This window comes from Stomoxys calcitrans, chromosome 5 (assembly GCF_963082655.1).
Source record: "Stomoxys calcitrans chromosome 5, idStoCalc2.1, whole genome shotgun sequence".
Classification (NCBI taxonomy): Eukaryota; Metazoa; Arthropoda; class Insecta; order Diptera; family Muscidae; genus Stomoxys; species Stomoxys calcitrans.
The window spans coordinates 144,335,394-144,352,299 of record NC_081556.1 but is presented as its reverse complement, the minus strand read 5'-3'; the positions used below and the strand labels follow the sequence as shown (position 1 = coordinate 144,352,299).

Below are 16,906 nucleotides of genomic sequence, written 5' to 3'. Positions count from 1 at the left end.
GTACAAAACACCCAAAAGGCTGAATGTTTCACTTGAATGGAGAGACTCTAGCAGTTCTTCTATTCAAATTTCTGTTGTAATCTTTAGCTCTATTGTTTCAAGGTTTTCCGATATGAAATTTCCATTTGTTGCCAAAAAGTTTTCATCATTATAAGTGAAAGAGTGAATGAGTGAGCTGCTGCGTTCATTGAAGCGTTTCTTACAAGTGTCTTAACTTTATTAAAAAAATTTTGTACTAAAATGGATTGTTTATGTTTATTGAAGTAGGCTGGCTTTATGGAAATTTAATGAAGTAGTAATGATAAGTAAGAGTGTGCTAAGTTCGGCTGGGCCGAATCTTATATACTCTCCACCATGGATTGCATTTGTCGAGTTCAAAGAAAAATGGATAAGAATTCTTATGCTATTTATCAAGTCATAGACCGATTCGGACCAATAATGAATCGAATGTTAAAGATTGTAGTAGAAGGCATTGGGTATTATTTCAGCCCATTCGGATAAAAATTGTGCCTTGTAGGGACTCAAGAAACATAATCCGGAGATGGGTTTATATGGGAGCTGTATCAAGCTGTAGATTGATTCAGAACATTTGGACACGTATATTGAAGGTCATGGGAAAAGCCGTTGTACAAAATTTCTGCCAAATCAAATGAGAATTGCGCCCTCTAGAGGCTCAAAAAGTCATGACACCAGATGGGTTTATATGGCAGCTATATCCGGTTATGTACAAATATGCGTCATACTTAGTACAGTTATTGGAAGTCATAACAAAACAACTCATGCAAAATTTCAGCCAAATCGGATGAGAAGTGCGCCCTCTAGAGGCAAGATCCCAGATCGGTTTATATGGCAGCTATAACAGGTTATGTACCGATTTGTATCATACTTAGTACAGTTATTGGAAGTCATAACAAAACAACTCATGCAAAAATTTCAGCCAAATCGGATGAGAATTGCGCCCTCTAGAGGCTTAAGAAATCAAGATCCCAGATCAGTTTATATGGCAGCTACATTAGGTTATATATCAATTTGAGCCATACTAAGCACAGTTGTTGGAAGTTATACCAAAACACGTCATGCCAAATTTCTGCCAAATCGGATTTGAATTGCGCCCTTTAGAGGCTCAGGAAGTCAAGATCCCAGATCGATTTATATGGCAGCTATATCAGGTTATGAACCGATTTGAACCATACTTAGTACAGTTATTGTAAATCATAACAAAACACCTCATGCAAAATTGCAGCCAAATCGGATGAGAATTGCGCCCTCTAGAGGCTCAAGAAGTCAAGATCCAAGATAGGTTTATATGACAGCTATATCAAAACATGGACCGATGTGGCCCATTTACAATCCCAATCGACCTGCACTAACAAAAGCCGTTGTACAAAATTTCTGTCCAATCAAATGAGAATTGCGCCCTCTAGAGGTTCAAAAAGTCAAGACCCCAGATCGGTTTATATGGCAGCTATATCAGGTTATGAACCGATTTGCATCATACTTCGTACAGTTATTGGAAGTCATGACAAAACACTTCATGCCAAATTTCAGACAAATCGGATGAGAATTGCGCCCTCTATAGCTCAAGAAGTCAAGACCCAAGATCGGTTTATATGACAGCTATATCAGGTTAGGAACCGATTTGAACCATACTTAGCACAGTAGTTAAAAGTGATACCAAAACACCAGGTGCAATATTTCAGTCAAATCGGACGAGAATTGCGCACTCTAGAGGCTCAAGAAGTCAAGATCCCAGATCGGTTTATATGAAAGCTATATCAGGCTAGGAACCGATTTGAATCATACTTAGCACAGTTGTTAAAAGTGATATCAAAACACCAGGTGCAAAATTTCAGCCAAATCGGATGAGATTTGCGCCCTCTAGAGGCAAGATCCCAGATCGGTTTATATAAAAGCTATATCAGGTTATGAACCGATTTGAACCATACATAGCACAGTTGTTGGAAGTGATACCAAAACACCAGGTGCAAAATTTCAGCCAAATCGGATGAAAATTGCGCCCTCTAGAGGCTCAAGAAGTCAAGACCCAAGATCGGTTTATATGGCAACTATATCAAAAAATGGACCGATTTGGCCCATTTACAATCTCAACCGACTTACACTATTCAAAGGTATTTGTGTAAAAATTGTGCTTTACTCCTTCGAAAGTTAGCGTGCTTTCGAAAGACAGACGGCCGGACATGGCTAGTTCGACTTAAAATGCCATGATGATCAAGAATATGTATACTTTATAGGGACTTAGATGAATATTTCGAGGTGTTACCAACAGAATGACGAAATTAGTACCCCCATCCTATGATGGAGGGTATAATAATGAAAATTACATTGAATCTTATATATAAAAATCAATTTGTGTTTGTTTGTTTTTATACCCTCCACCATAAGATGGGGGGTATACTAATTTCGTCATTCTGATTGTAACTACTCGAAATATTCGTCTGAGACCCCATAAAGTATATATATTCTTGATCGTCGTCAAATTTTTAATGTCGATCTAGCCATGTCCGTCCGTCTGTCCGTCCGTCCGTCTGTCTGTCTGTCGAAAGCACGCTAACTTCCGAAGGAGTAAAGCTAGCCGCTTAAAATTTTGCACAAATACTTCTTATTAGTGTAGGTCGGTTGGTATTGTAAATGGGCCATATCGGTCCATGTTTTGATATAGCTGCCATATAAACCGATCTTGGGTCTTGACTTCTTGAGCCTCTAGAGTGCGCAATTCTTATCCGATCAGAATGAAATTTTGCACGACGTGTTCTGTTATTATATCCAACAACTTTGCCAAGTATGGTTCAAATCGGCCCATAACCTGATATAGCTGCCATATAAACCGATCTTGGGTCTTGACTTCTTGAGCCTCTAGAGTGCGCAATTCTTATCCGATTGAAATGAAATTTTGCACGACGTGTTTTGTTATTATATTCAACAACTGTGCCAAGTATAGTTCAAATCGGTCCCTAACATGATATAGCTGCCATATAAACCGATCTTGGGTCTTGACTTCTTGAGCCTCTAGAGTGCGCAATTCTTATCCGATTGAAATGAAATTTTGCACGACGTGTTTTGTTATTATATTCAACAACTATGCCAAATATAGTTCAAATCGGTCCGTAACCTTATATAGCTGCCATATAAACCGATCTTGGGTCTTGACTTCTTGAGCCTCTAGAGTGCGCAATTCTTATCCGATTTGGCTGAAATTTTGCATGACGTATTTTATTCTTACTTTCAACAACTGCGTCAAATAAGGTTCAAATCGGTTCATAACCTGATATAGCTGTTATATAAACCGACCTGGGATCTTGACTTCTTGACCCCTAGAGGTCGCAATTATTATCCGATATGCCTGAAATTTTGTACGACGGATCCTCTCATGACCATCAACAAACGTGTTTATTGTGTTCTGAATCGGTGTATAGCCCGATACAGATCCCATATAAATCGTTCTCTCTATTTTACTTCGTGAGCCCCAATGGGCGCAATTCTTATACGAATTGGCTGAAATTTTACACAGGTCTCCAACATATAATTTAATTGTGGTCCGAACCGGACCATATCTTGATATCGTTTTAATAGCAGATCAACTCTTTTCTTATATCCTTTTTATCCTAAGAAGTGATGCCGGGAAAACAACTCGACAAATGCGATCCACGGTGGAGGGTATATAAGATTCGGCCCGGCCGAACTTATCACGCTTTTACTTGTTATATATAAGAAGATTAGAATAACGGACCAATAAATCCGCAATATCACACTCTAAAGGCTCAAAGTCGCCATGAGGTAAATATACTACAACAACATTGTATAAAGTTTTAGGAGAATCCATGGTGGTGGGTTTCCTAGATTAGCCCCGGCCGATCTTGTTTATTATGGATTCTAAAACTCAAAATGTTCTCCCCCTTAGTTTAAAACCGGTTAACCGTTTCTACCTTTCCGGGTATTTTTTCAGTAGCACCATATCAACGCCTAGGTTGTAATCATATTGAAAACGTTTCACAAATTACGTCTACAATTTGTTGCTACCAATAGGAGGTAGCAGAAGAGAGGCAAAGGCAAGACGAAAGCATTTTGCAACGTTTAAAGGATTGTAAAGGCAATGCTTGGCTGCTGATGTTGAAATATTTTATAGTGCCTCAACTTGAAAAGGTAACACATTTGCCTTTTTAATTATTTAACTTTGATTTCTGTTTTTTTTTTTTTTTTGTTTCTCTCACACCAACGCTTTTGCTAGCTTGCTGTGATTTAGCTCAAGGAGAAACTTTCTCAATGAATATGTTCATTTAATGTTTTCTGTATATGATTATTGTTAATAACTTTGTTGGGGCACAACTCGTTCTTTGTCGACTGCCTGACTGGCTGACTGGCCCCCACCCCTTCATAACAGCTCGGTGCAGTAAGTAAGTCTTCTTCTTCATCATCATCATCATTATCATCATCATTTACAAATGATTTCGTTATTAAGTCAATGAATTAAGGCAAACATTTCTACAAAACACCCAAAAGCCTGAATGTTTCACTTGAATGGAGAGACTCTGGCAGTTCTTCTATTCAAATTTCTGTTGTAATCTGTAGCTCTATTGTTTCAAGGTTTTCCGATATGAAATTTCCATTTGTTGCCAAAAAGTTTTCATCATTATAAGTGAAAGAGTGAGCTGCTGCGTTCATTGAAGCGTTTATTCCAAGTGTCTTAACTTTATTAAAAAATTTTGTACTAAAATGGATTGTTTATGTTTATTGAAGTAGGCTGGCTTTATGGAAATTTAATGAAGTAGCAATGACAAGTAAGAGCGTGGTAAGTTCGGCTGGGCCGAATCTTATATACCCTCCACCATGGATTGTATTTGTCGAGTTCTTTGCGCGCTGTCCCTTTTTACGCGAACAAAGAATAATGGATAAGGATTGTTAAGCTATTTTTCAAGTCATAGTCCGATTCGAACCATTAATGAATCGAATGTTAAAGACTGTAGTAGAAGTCATTGGGTATTATTTCAGCCCATTCGGATAAGAATTGCACCTTGTAGGGACTCAAGAAGCATAATCGGTAGACCGGTTTATATGGCAGCTATATCAGGTTATGCATCGATTTGCGCTATGCTTAACACAATTATTGGAAGTCATAACAAAACACCTCATGGAAAATTTCAGCCAAGTCGGATGAGAAGTGCGCCCTCTAGAGGCTCAAGAAGTCAAGATCCAATATCGGTTTATATGGCAGCTATATCAGGTTATGAACCGATTTGAACCATACTCAGCACAGATGTTGGAAGTCATAATAAAGCACCTCATGCGAAATTGCAGCCAAATCGGATGAGAATTGCGCCCTTTAGAAGCTCAAGAAGTCAAGATCCAAGATCGGTTTATATGACTGCTATATCAGGTTATTAACCGATTTGAACCATACTTAACACAGTTATTGGAAGTGATACCAAAACACCACGTGCAAAATTTCAGCCAAATCGGATAAGAATTGCGCCCTCTAGTGGCTCAAGAAGTCAAGACCCCAGATCGGTTTATATAAAAGCTATATCAGGTTAGGAACCGATTTGAACCATACTTAGCACAGTTGTTGAAAGTGATACCAAAACACCAGGTGCAAAATTTCAGTCAAATCGGATGAGAATTACGCACTCTAGAGGGTCATTGAGCCTCTAGAGGTCGCAATTATTATCCGATTTGCCTGAAAATTTGTACGACGGATCCACTCTTGACCATCAAAATACGTGTTTATTATGGTCTGAATACTTGTTTATTTTTCTTTTCATTTCAGGTATTACCAAGACCGATGGAAAGCAATGTACCGTCATTTGCGTCTAGGTCAAGTAGACCGTCATGTAGGCTTTGCCTTTCTGAGTACGGGCGGCAGCGGAAAACGCAGGCATACTTCTTCGGCTGCGGCAACGCTGTTTGCGGAGAACATAGCACACTTTTACATTGCTGCAACACTTGCGCACAGGGCAGGGGCAAGAAGAACACAACAATAATTTTTAATTTTTTTTATAATAGTCTTAAGAAAATTCAAGCAAAAAAAAAAATTAAAAAAAATTGAAAAAATTATGATTTACAAAAAAGGTCCGTAGGGACCTTTTCACACGGCCGTGAAGTTCAAAACTGTCACTCATCGGAGGGTTAATTCGTAGATCAATAAAGATCATATGGGATTAAGATAAAGGCACTTATATTGTTAAACTCTTAGTCAAGTTAGCATGGTATTTCACTAAAACATCTTCGATATTCCAAGGAAACTTTTGTTCCATATAAAGTAAAAGAAGGCACAGCGGAGCGAGCCCGGGTCAGCTAGTTATTGTATAAAAAAATAACATTGTTCGTATTTTAATTGTTGTGTTAACATAGTTTAAAAATAAATATTGTAATATAAAATATTAAGGTATGTGTATAAGGATATAACAAATTAATTAAAAAAATATTTGCCAGATCACAAATTTAAGTTTTCCTTTCTTCCAAAAACTTTGCTTATTTCGCGATAGAGTTCGCATGCCTTAAGCAGCTTGGAAAATTCTGGAGAGTACAACTGTTCCAGCAGCTCAAGGTCATTTAGATTAGTTCCCAAATATTTTCGATTCAAAAGCTCTCTTCTAAGCTTAGCATCGACGCCATCCTCATTTTGCAAGTCCATTAAGGAGTTTTCTTTCCATTGGCCATCATCTTTATTAAGCTAGAAGATTTTTTAAAACATAATATAACCTTTCTTTTTATACTTTTTCTAAAATTAAAAAAAAACTTACAACTTTACCATTGTTATATATTTTACTGTTTTCACCATCCTCCTTTCTTAATTTTCCCCTTTCAGTCTGTCTTTTTTCACGTTCACGCCTTTGTTCTTCATTAGTACGCAATATGAGATTGTAGAATTCCCTTAAATCTGAACTCAAAGGAACACAAGATTTGCTATGCAATTTTTGATCTATGGCATTATTCAAAATATTCAGAGCTTCCCTCATCAGCTGTTCACTGTGTTGTATATGCTGCTCATTATCCTGGATATTAGAAATGTTGGACTTATTATTCTCTTCCGTAATTTTGAAGCATTTCCATTGCACTTGCCTGATTCCTCAGAGCATTGAAGCGAGGCATTTGTGTTCTTTCTGGAAGCTGATTGTTCTTCAAACTTGGCCATAGGACTTTCAGCTGTGGATGATCACGCACTGATTGAAATACTTTCTCCACAATATTTGAGGATAATTTGTCAGGGCTAACATCAAGAGGATTTGCATTCTCCTTAGGGTTGCTAAAGAAAGAAAAATGAGAGTAATCGAAAAAAATCAAAAAAGAATAAAAAAGTTCTTTGTCGAAGAATGATGAAAAAATGCGCTATTTATGAATTTAAAAAATTATTCGGAAGATTGTTCTATACGCAGCTATTCCATATTGAGGTTCGAACATTATTAGATCAGGAAAGGATATCGTTTGATCCAAAATAACTAACTGTTCGAAAATATTTTGGAATGGATTACAATAACCTTTTATGGATCCAAAACCCCAAATCTCGAAATCGGTCAATATCCCAGTTATATTAAAAATATGATTTGATTTTTGCTATATTCCGCAAGAATGTTTCAGAATCGAATAAAACTTACTGTTTTAAGTTTCATCGCAATCGAATGACACCTGCCATTTAGGGGCCAAACACCTTTAATCGGAAGAACCGTCCAACATATTGTAACGAGTCTATTTGTGTCATTCTGTCCACTGTGCCTCAAGAGAGCTTTCCCAAATCACACTAATGCTGCGACAACCCTAGCCAATGTGCTGTCCTCATGTCTCTGCCCATTGTTCCGTGGTAGTCGTCCGCTAATGTTCCCAGCAAACCAAATATCTGATGTCAAGCAAATCTGAACAAATTCTGAAGACTTCCGACAAGATCTTAACGAATTCGTACCGAATTCTGTTCGAAATTCTGAGGGAAGTTTTGTTCCGACAGTTCTGAATGATTTCTGACTGCTTTTTCGTATGGTTCCCAGCAAACCAAATATCTGATGCCAGGCAAATCTGAACAAATTCTGAAGATTTCCGACAAGATCTTAAAGAATTCGTTCCGAATTCTGTTCGAAATTCTGAGGGAAGTTTTGATCCGACAGTTCAGAATGATTTCTGACTGCTTTTTCGTATGGGGTTTTTTTGAATTTTTCTTCCGACAATTCTGAACGATTTCTGGTCTGTTTGTCTGAAGGAATTTTTGTTCCAACAGTTCTGAAAGAATTCTGAACGATTTCTGACCGTCTTTCCACATGGGTTTTTTGATTTTTTCGACCGTTCGAGAGGATTTATGAACTGTTTGTCTGAAGGAATTTTTGGTTCCGACAGTTCTGCAAGAATTCTGAACGATGTCTGAAAGAATTCTGAACGATGTCTGTCTTGTCGAATGTTTTTTAATGCTAAAAAAATCTGTTTTAGAGAGAGGAAAGAAGAAAAGACAGATTTAGTTGTTGTGTCTTCATTAGGTTAAGTTAAAAAAGGGTGGCCTTTAATTTAATGTTTGACACGGGCACATAGCTTTAGCCGTTTCAGAGATACGAATCGCCGAAGTACCTAAAGTCGCCAATAACCAAAAAATTGAGATTTTCAAAACTTTGAGGCCCCAGCAGTACGTGCTAACATCATCCAATTGCATTACATTTTGGGAATCTTAAAATCTATCAAGATGGAAGTTTTAGCCAAAAAGCCACTTTGAGATAAAGCCACCCTAATGTACAGTTAAAAATTTTTAACGTTTTGGTTGCAGGACCATAGAGATACTCCAGAGGATTATTGTACAGTAAACGATTTTGCAAGACAATACTCTACTGTATACAATTCAGGAGAAATTGTATTGTATGTAGAAATCTGTATGTATGCCTCTAGCGGTATTTAATTTAGATCTTCCAGAAACTATCCACCGCCATCCTGCAATGGTTAGTATAAAAAATTCTTTATAAAACAGTATACAACTTACCTTTGCTTTGTCTTCATATTGTCTACAAAACTACTATACTCCTCTCCATGCTCTAATGATGCCAAATCGGAATGTTGTGCGGAACGATCACCTTCATAGGCAGGGTTAATACAAAGCGAACCATTTCCATAGAACATCTTATTCGTAGTATTACCATTGACCTTAGCATTAATGCTTATATTAAGTTTGTAATTCTTTTCTCTGTCGGACATAAAGGAGTCCTTAGAAACAACTGGCAAATCTTTTGTAATGGTCTCTGGATCAATCTTTGAAGCATCTGTTGCTGTTGTATTACCAAAATCAATATCTTCATAGTATTCCTCTTCATCCTCATAATCATCATCATTATGGGAATCATTAGTTGATGGCCACTTTGTAGGTGGCACATCGAGTTCTTCATGTGACTTGCTTAAGGTGTTATTTGATCTCTTGGTTGTGATATGGAATTCTGGATTTTCTGTTATAAACTCATGAATATTCCTTGTGCTAAACTCTTCATTAATTTCTTCTGTTTCTTCTTCTCTCTTAACATTTGATGTTTCATTTTTTGGTAAAGAATTTAGAAAGTCCTCTAGACTTGAAAACGCTTTACACTGGAGAATTTCATTGCGAAAGTGCAACGCAATCTTTCTACGATACTCATCTGTAACATTAGAAGAAGGATTTAAAGAATTTCCACTTTGAGGTATTGTGGAATTTTTATTATTCTTCTTTTTAAAACCAAAAACTTCTAACCAAGCTCTAGTACGACCATCAAATAAAGTAGTGGGCCATTGGACTTTGTATTGCTCATTGTGCCTGTCATTAAAAGAGTTGTCATTTATGTTTCCTAGACTAGGGTAGCTTGGATCCCAATATGGTTGAGATTCTTCAAAGGATTTTTTATTCTCAAATTGTGAGTCCAAGTCTTTATCTACTCTCTTGTTGTGATTTCGATTTTTTTTTGGTCTTCTTGGTTTATTAGATTTAGTCTTTCTAGAATACTGTGATTCCTTTGAAGTATACTTATTTTTATAAGCATTTTGAGATTGATACCCACGTTCTTCATTGGATGCTAATGACTCTACTGATTTTTCAAAATCATTCTGCTCTCTATCATCATTTGAATTGAATGTTTGCTGTCTCAACTCATTTTCTTTGAAATCACTTTCCAAATATTTGTTGTTTTTTGAGAGCCTCGAATATTTTGAATTCTTAGAATCCCCCACAGACTCATATACTCTTCCCTCATCTTGGAAATTAGGTATGCTCTTATGATTATAAATTGGATTTTCATTATAGTCCAGGGCAACCATGTCCATGTTTTCATTATCTTCGGGAATATTTAAATGTTTATTACTATGAGAATAATTTGGCGAAGGCATTACACGCCTTTGTATATGATGACTAGGTATGTTTAAACTCCTTTGATACATCATTCTATGCTCATTGTTTAAAGCTGGGTGCCGTTTTTCATCTACGTTGTTAGAGAAGTATTCCCTGTGGTCTTTCATACGTTGAAGTGTTTTGGTGGGGTTTGAGAATGGAGAAACAGCCTCTAAAATTTGACTTTTGTCTAAAAAGGATTGCGTGATGTGTAGAAGATAAACACATAGACATAAAGTGAAAGGCGATCCAAATCTGTTGATGGCAACATAACTTAATATGCACAATTTTAGTTTAATCGGTTTAGAATCGCGATCTCCAAATGCTGAAGAAGTCAAAGCGGCATTTGGAATTTATATACATACTAGCCAAAACGGGCCCGCTGCGCCTTCTTCCGCTTCTGAATGTGAATATCGAATGCTGAACGACTGCGTTCGAATCCTGGCGAGAACACTGGACAAAATTTAAAGCGGTGGTTATCCCTCTTAATGCTGGCGACATTTGCGAGGTACCATGCCATGCATGATCATGTAGAAAATTCTACCCAAAAATTCTACCACGGCTATAAACAAGTAAAAAGACGTTATGTTCGGCCAAGACGAACTTTGGATACCCACCACCTCGGGTATATAAGAAAACCATCTTTTGTCATAATGCGGTAAAAAAAATACATACCTCATGTCCCATAGCAGCCATATCGAAATATGTTCCGATTTGGACCAAATACCAAAAATCATTGTTCAATTTTGTAGAACAAATATTGGTCTTTATGGTAGCCATATCCAAATATAGACCAATCTGAACCATACACGATACGGATGTCGAAAAGCATAACATCAGTCACTGTGTCAAATTTCAGTGAAATCGGATTATAAATGCGCCTTTTATGGGGCCACGAATTTAAATCGAGATATCGGTCTATATGGCAGCTATATTCAAATCTGGACCGATTTGGGCCAAATTGAAGAAGAATGTTGGAGAGCCTAACAGAACTCACTGTCTCAAATTTCGGCAACTTCGGACAATAAATGTGGCTTTTATGGACCCAACGCCTTAAATACAGGGATCGGTCTATATGGCAGCTATATCCAAATCTGGACCGATCCGAGCCAAATTAAAGAAAAATGTCGAAGGGTCCAACACAACTCTGTCCCAAATTTTTGCGAAATCGGACAATAAATGCGGCTTTTATGGGCTCAAAACTTAAATCGAGAGATCGGTCTATATGGCAGCTATATCCAAATCTGAACCGATTTGAGCCAAATTGAAGAAATATGCCGAGAGGCTTAACTTAACCCACTGTCCCAAATTTCGGCGACATCGAACAAAAAATGCGCCTTTTATAGCCCCAAAACCTTAAATCGAGAGATCGGTCTATATGGCAGCTATATCCAAATCTGAACCGATCTGCACCAAATTGCAAAAATATGTGGAAGGGCCTAACACAACTCACTGTCCCAAATGTCGGCGACATCGAACAAAAAATGAGCCTTTTATGGCCCCAAAACCTTAAATCAAGAGATCGGTCTATATGGCAGCTATATCCAAATCTGGACCGATCTGAGCCAAATTAAAGAAAAATGTCGAAGGGTTTAACACAACTCAATGTCCCAAATTTCGGCGAAATCGGACAATAAATGCGCCTTTTGTGGGCCCAAAACCATAAATCAAGAGATCGGTCTATAAGTCAGCTATATCTAAATCTGGACCGATCTGTGCCAAATTGCAAACATTTGTCGAAGGGCCTAACTTAACTTACTGTCCCAAATTTCGGTGAAATCGGACAATAAATGCGCCTTTTATGGGCCCAAGAGCTTAAATCGAGAGATCGGTCTATATGGCAGCTATATCCAAATCTGAACCGATCTGGGCCAAATTGCCGAAATATGTCGAAGAGCTTAACACAACTCATTGTCCCAAATTTCGGCGACATCGAACAAAAAATGAGCCTTTTAAGGGACCAAAACCTTATATCTAGAGATCGGTCTACATGGCAGCTATATTCAAATCTGGACCGATCTGAGCCAAATTGAAGAAGAATATCGAAAGGCCTAACACAACTCAATGTCCCAAATTACGGTGACATCGGACAATAAATGTGCCTTTTATGGGACCAAAACCTTAAACCGAGAGATCGGTCTATATGACAGCTATATCCAAATCTGGACCGATCTGAGCCAAATTGCAAAACTATGTCAAAGGGCTTAACATAACTCACTGTCCCAAATGTCGGCGACATCGGACAATAAATGCGCCTTTTATGGACTCAAAACATTTAATCGAGCGATCGGTCTATATGGCAACTATATCCAAATCTGGACCGATCTGAGCCAAATTGCAGAAGGATGGAGAAGGGCCTAACACAACTCACTGTCCTAAATATCGGTGATATCGGACAATAAATGCGCCTTTTATGGGCCCAAGAGCTTAAATCGAGAGATCGGTCTATATGGCAGCTATATCCAAATCTGAACCGATCTGGGCCAAATTGCCGAAATATGTCGAAGAGCTTAACACAACTCATTGTTCCAAATTTCGGCGACATCGAACAAAAAATGAGCCTTTTAAGGGACCAAAACCTTATATCTAGAGATCGGTCTACATGGCAGCTATATCCAAATCTGAACCGATCTGGGCCAAATTGCCGAAATATGTCGAAGAGCTTAACACAACTCATTGTTCCAAATTTCGGCGACATCGAACAAAAAATGAGCCTTTTATGGCACCAAAACCTTAAATCAAGAGATCGGTCTATATGGCAGCTATATCCAAATCTGGACCGATCTGAGCCAAATTGCAAAACTATGTCAAAGGGATTAACGTAACTCACTGTCCCAAATGTCGGCGACATCGGACAATAAATGCGCCTTTTATGGACCCAAAACCTTTAATCGAGCGATCGGTCTATATGGCAGCTATATCCAAATCTGAACCGATCTGGACCAAATTGCAAAAATATGTGGAAGGGCCTAACACAACTCACTGTCACAAATTTCGGCGACATCGAACAAAAAATGAGCCTTTAAGGCCCCAAAACCTTAAATCGAGAGATCGGTCTATATGACAGCTATATGCAAATCTGGACCGATCTGAGCCAAATTAAAGAAAAATGTCGAAGGGTCCAACACAACTCAATGTCTCAAATTTCGGCGACATCGGACAATAAATGGGTCTTTTATGGCCCCAAAACCTTAAATCGAGGGATCGGTCTATATGGCAGCTATATCCAAATCTGGACCGATCTGAGCCAAATTGCAAAACTATGTCAAAGGGATTAACGTAACTCACTGTCCCAAATGTCGGCGACATCGGACAATAAATGCGCCTTTTATGGACCCAAAACCTTTAATCGAGCGATCGGTCTATATGGCAGCTATATCCAAATCTGAACCGATCTGGACCAAATTGCAAAAATATGTGGAAGGGCCTAACACAACTCACTGTCACAAATTTCGGCGACATCGAACAAAAAATGAGCCTTTAAGGCCCCAAAACCTTAAATCGAGAGATCGGTCTATATGACAGCTATATGCAAATCTGGACCGATCTGAGCCAAATTAAAGAAAAATGTCGAAGGGTTTAACGCAACTCAATGTCCCAAATTACGGTGACATCGGACAATAAATGCGCCTTTTATGGGACCAAAACCTTAAACCAAGAGATCGGTCTATATGGCAGCTATATCCAAATCTGGACCGATCTGTGCTATATAGCAAAAGTATGTCAAGGGGCTTAATTTAACTCACTGTCCCAAATTTCGGCGGCATCGGCCAATAAATGCCTCTTTTATAGGCCCAAAACCTTAAATCGACTAATTGGTCTATATGGCAGCTATATCCAAAACTGGTCCGATCTGTGCTATATTGCAGAAGTATGACGAGGGGCTTAACTTAGCTCACTGTCCCAAATTTTAGCAAAATCGGATAATAAATGCGCCTTTTATGAGCGCGAGACTTTAAATCGGCGGATCGGTCTATATGGGGGCTATATCAAGATATAGTCCGGTATAGCCCATCTTCCATTTCCGACCCTATAAAGTATATAAATTCTTGATCTGCGTAAAAATCTAATACGATCTAGCCATGTCCGTCCGTCTGTCTGTTGAAATCATGTTACACTCTTTAAAAACAGAGATATTGAGCTGAAACTTTGCACAAATTCTTTTTTTTTTTTTGTCCATAAGCAGATAACTGAACAGTTCAAAATTCACCTGCTCTGGGTGCCGGGCCACCGAGATATCCCAGGGAACTGTAAAGTGGACGAGTTTGCGAGACTAGGAACTATCCTACACATTCTAGGGATACTGGAATCTGTGGGTATGTCTCTAGTGACATGTAAGCTAAGTTTTCAGGACCAGGCCCGAAGGACAACGAATGATAGATGACCACAAAGAGGGGACTGTGAGCATTCTAAAACTATGTGGCCTCATCTAGACTTGAAGAGGTCTACTGCTTTAATGTCATTGGCTAGAACAGACGTCTCAGTCATTGTGTCCATCGTGACAGATCACAGGTTGCCATCAACGACTTTTGCAGAAGCTGTGAGGACATCCAAGAAAAAGAGAATATAGAACACCTTTTGTGTGTATGTGCCCCACACTAGCGGTCAGAAGGAGTACCACTTTAGGTTCCCATTTCTTTGTGAACCTGTCTGATTTAGCGGATGTGAACATTCGCAAGTTATTGGGCTTTTTAAAGAGATCTGGATCGTTCAGCGGTAGAAACTAGAAGGCATCTTCTTTCTTCTCTTCCTGTGGTATCACAATGGACGAAAACGTCTAAGTGAGTCTGCTACTTAAACCTAACCTAACCGGTGTTGGGTTTGACCTAGATAGGACTATATTACGATGTAACTGGATGTCATCGAAATGTGGATGATATATGAATATAGTTGAAGAATCAAGCTCCTGTAGAGCCAGTGAAGTATCCTCCGATTCAGGACCCATTTTTAAGCTACACCCCTTCTACATAGTACTCAACTTCCAGTTCAATTTCCTATCCAAGATCACTCCTAAGTATTTGACCTTGGTGGATATCAAAATCTCTCTAGTTGAGGAAATGTGGCGCCTCAAATTCGCCCAATTTCATCTTTCTCGTCAACAAGCAGATCTCAGTCATTCAGACCCCTAAGTCTGCCCCAGTCGTATGCCATTGGCAATATCCTTTGGACCCCTCCGCATAGCTCATTCGGATAGCTCCTATCCCTTAGAAGTGTTATAACGCTTCTCCAGTAATGACGAGTTAAGTACACCCTAACTTCTAGGGTGAGGTATTCAAAAATTGTTGCAACACTTACCTTGTTCCCCATTCCCCACTGTTTTCATTTCCAATTGGTTCTCAAACGCAGCCCTTCTTCTTCTAGCAGAGCCCAATTCATCGCTGACAAGTTTTCTGCTTACACTAGACCAATTATGATCAGATTCACGACTGTGAATATGATTGTCAAAATTATCTTCTGACTCCATTTTGCTTGCAACTTCATTAGGGAGCATACTTTTCCTCTTAGTGATAATTGGTGATTTTTTTGAATTTTTGCTATTTTTATTGCGGTTTCGATTTCTATTTCGATGTTTGCGACGTCGGAAAATACGACCTCTAAATTCATCATAGTCCGAATTTTCATTTGCCAAAGAGTTTTGCTGATAGCCTTTAGCTTCTGGGGAAGGTCTTAGAGGTTGATTTATTTTTCTTTCCGTTTTTGGCTGCTTCTTCATAACCTCCATGGGAGTCTTAATAATGTCAACGCTATTCGCATCTATCTCCAATTCAGATGCTTCACCATATTGTGGCTCATCATGATGCTCTGCCTCAAGTTCAGCATTCTCAGCAATATTTCCTTCCACTTGTTGAGAATTCATATTTGATTCACTGTTCCATTGATCAGCTTGTGGTTGAGTGTTAGATGTTCGCAAGCTGGCCAGTAGCTCACCGATGGATTTTCTTCGTTCTCTTAGCAATCTCTCAAGATAGGGGTCAGGCAGATTCTTTTCTTCTCTTGCATCACATTTACAGACTTTGCAACAACATTGGGATGTAGAACTTGCGGTAGTATCCAAAGATTCAGCCACAGTCAATAAAAGTAAGGCAGTGGTGAAGATTAGTTTGCAAAAATACATTTCGAATAAAATATGAATTTTTAAAAATTTAAAAATGGACTGACAATAAGTCAAGACCTTCATTGACATTTCAAGCAAATGTTATAAAAATTTTTGAAATTTTTTTAAAATGTTGATCAGTTTAAATTATTTTGGATCAAAGGCAAGTAAATGTCATGAGTTAATCGATGGTAAATTTAAATTGAAGAGCTTGGCCTAACGAAATCCTAGTTGGCACACATTGCCTGTTTCCCTCTTTGGGTACTAGGCAGGATTCGCTGAATAAGGAGGTTAAGCCAAGCGATCAGCCGACATAAAATTTTTTTTAATTTTTGGCAGAACTTGGCATTGAGGATGTAAACCTTATCTCTTATTACATTTTTTCTTTGTTTACGTTTTCTCCTTTTTTATCGCCACTCCTATGGGTGACCACCATAAATGACCTATCACGGATGCTGACTGAGGAGGGATTTGAACCCGAC

General features: G+C 38.4%; 1 protein-coding gene across 1 annotated transcript; it reads right to left on the bottom strand.

Moving 5' to 3' along the window:
- Positions 1–6,428: 6,428 nt before the first annotated feature.
- Positions 6,429–16,501, bottom strand: LOC106085389 (uncharacterized). The gene is made up of 5 exons (XM_013249612.2): positions 15,626–16,501; positions 8,966–9,608; positions 7,078–7,261; positions 6,759–7,010; positions 6,429–6,688 (listed from the first exon to the last, which is right to left on the bottom strand). Exons 1-5 carry the CDS (start codon positions 16,443–16,445, stop codon positions 6,449–6,451), a joined length of 2,139 nt encoding a protein of 712 aa, XP_013105066.2. The 5' UTR covers positions 16,446–16,501; the 3' UTR covers positions 6,429–6,448.
- Positions 16,502–16,906: the final 405 nt, after the last annotated feature.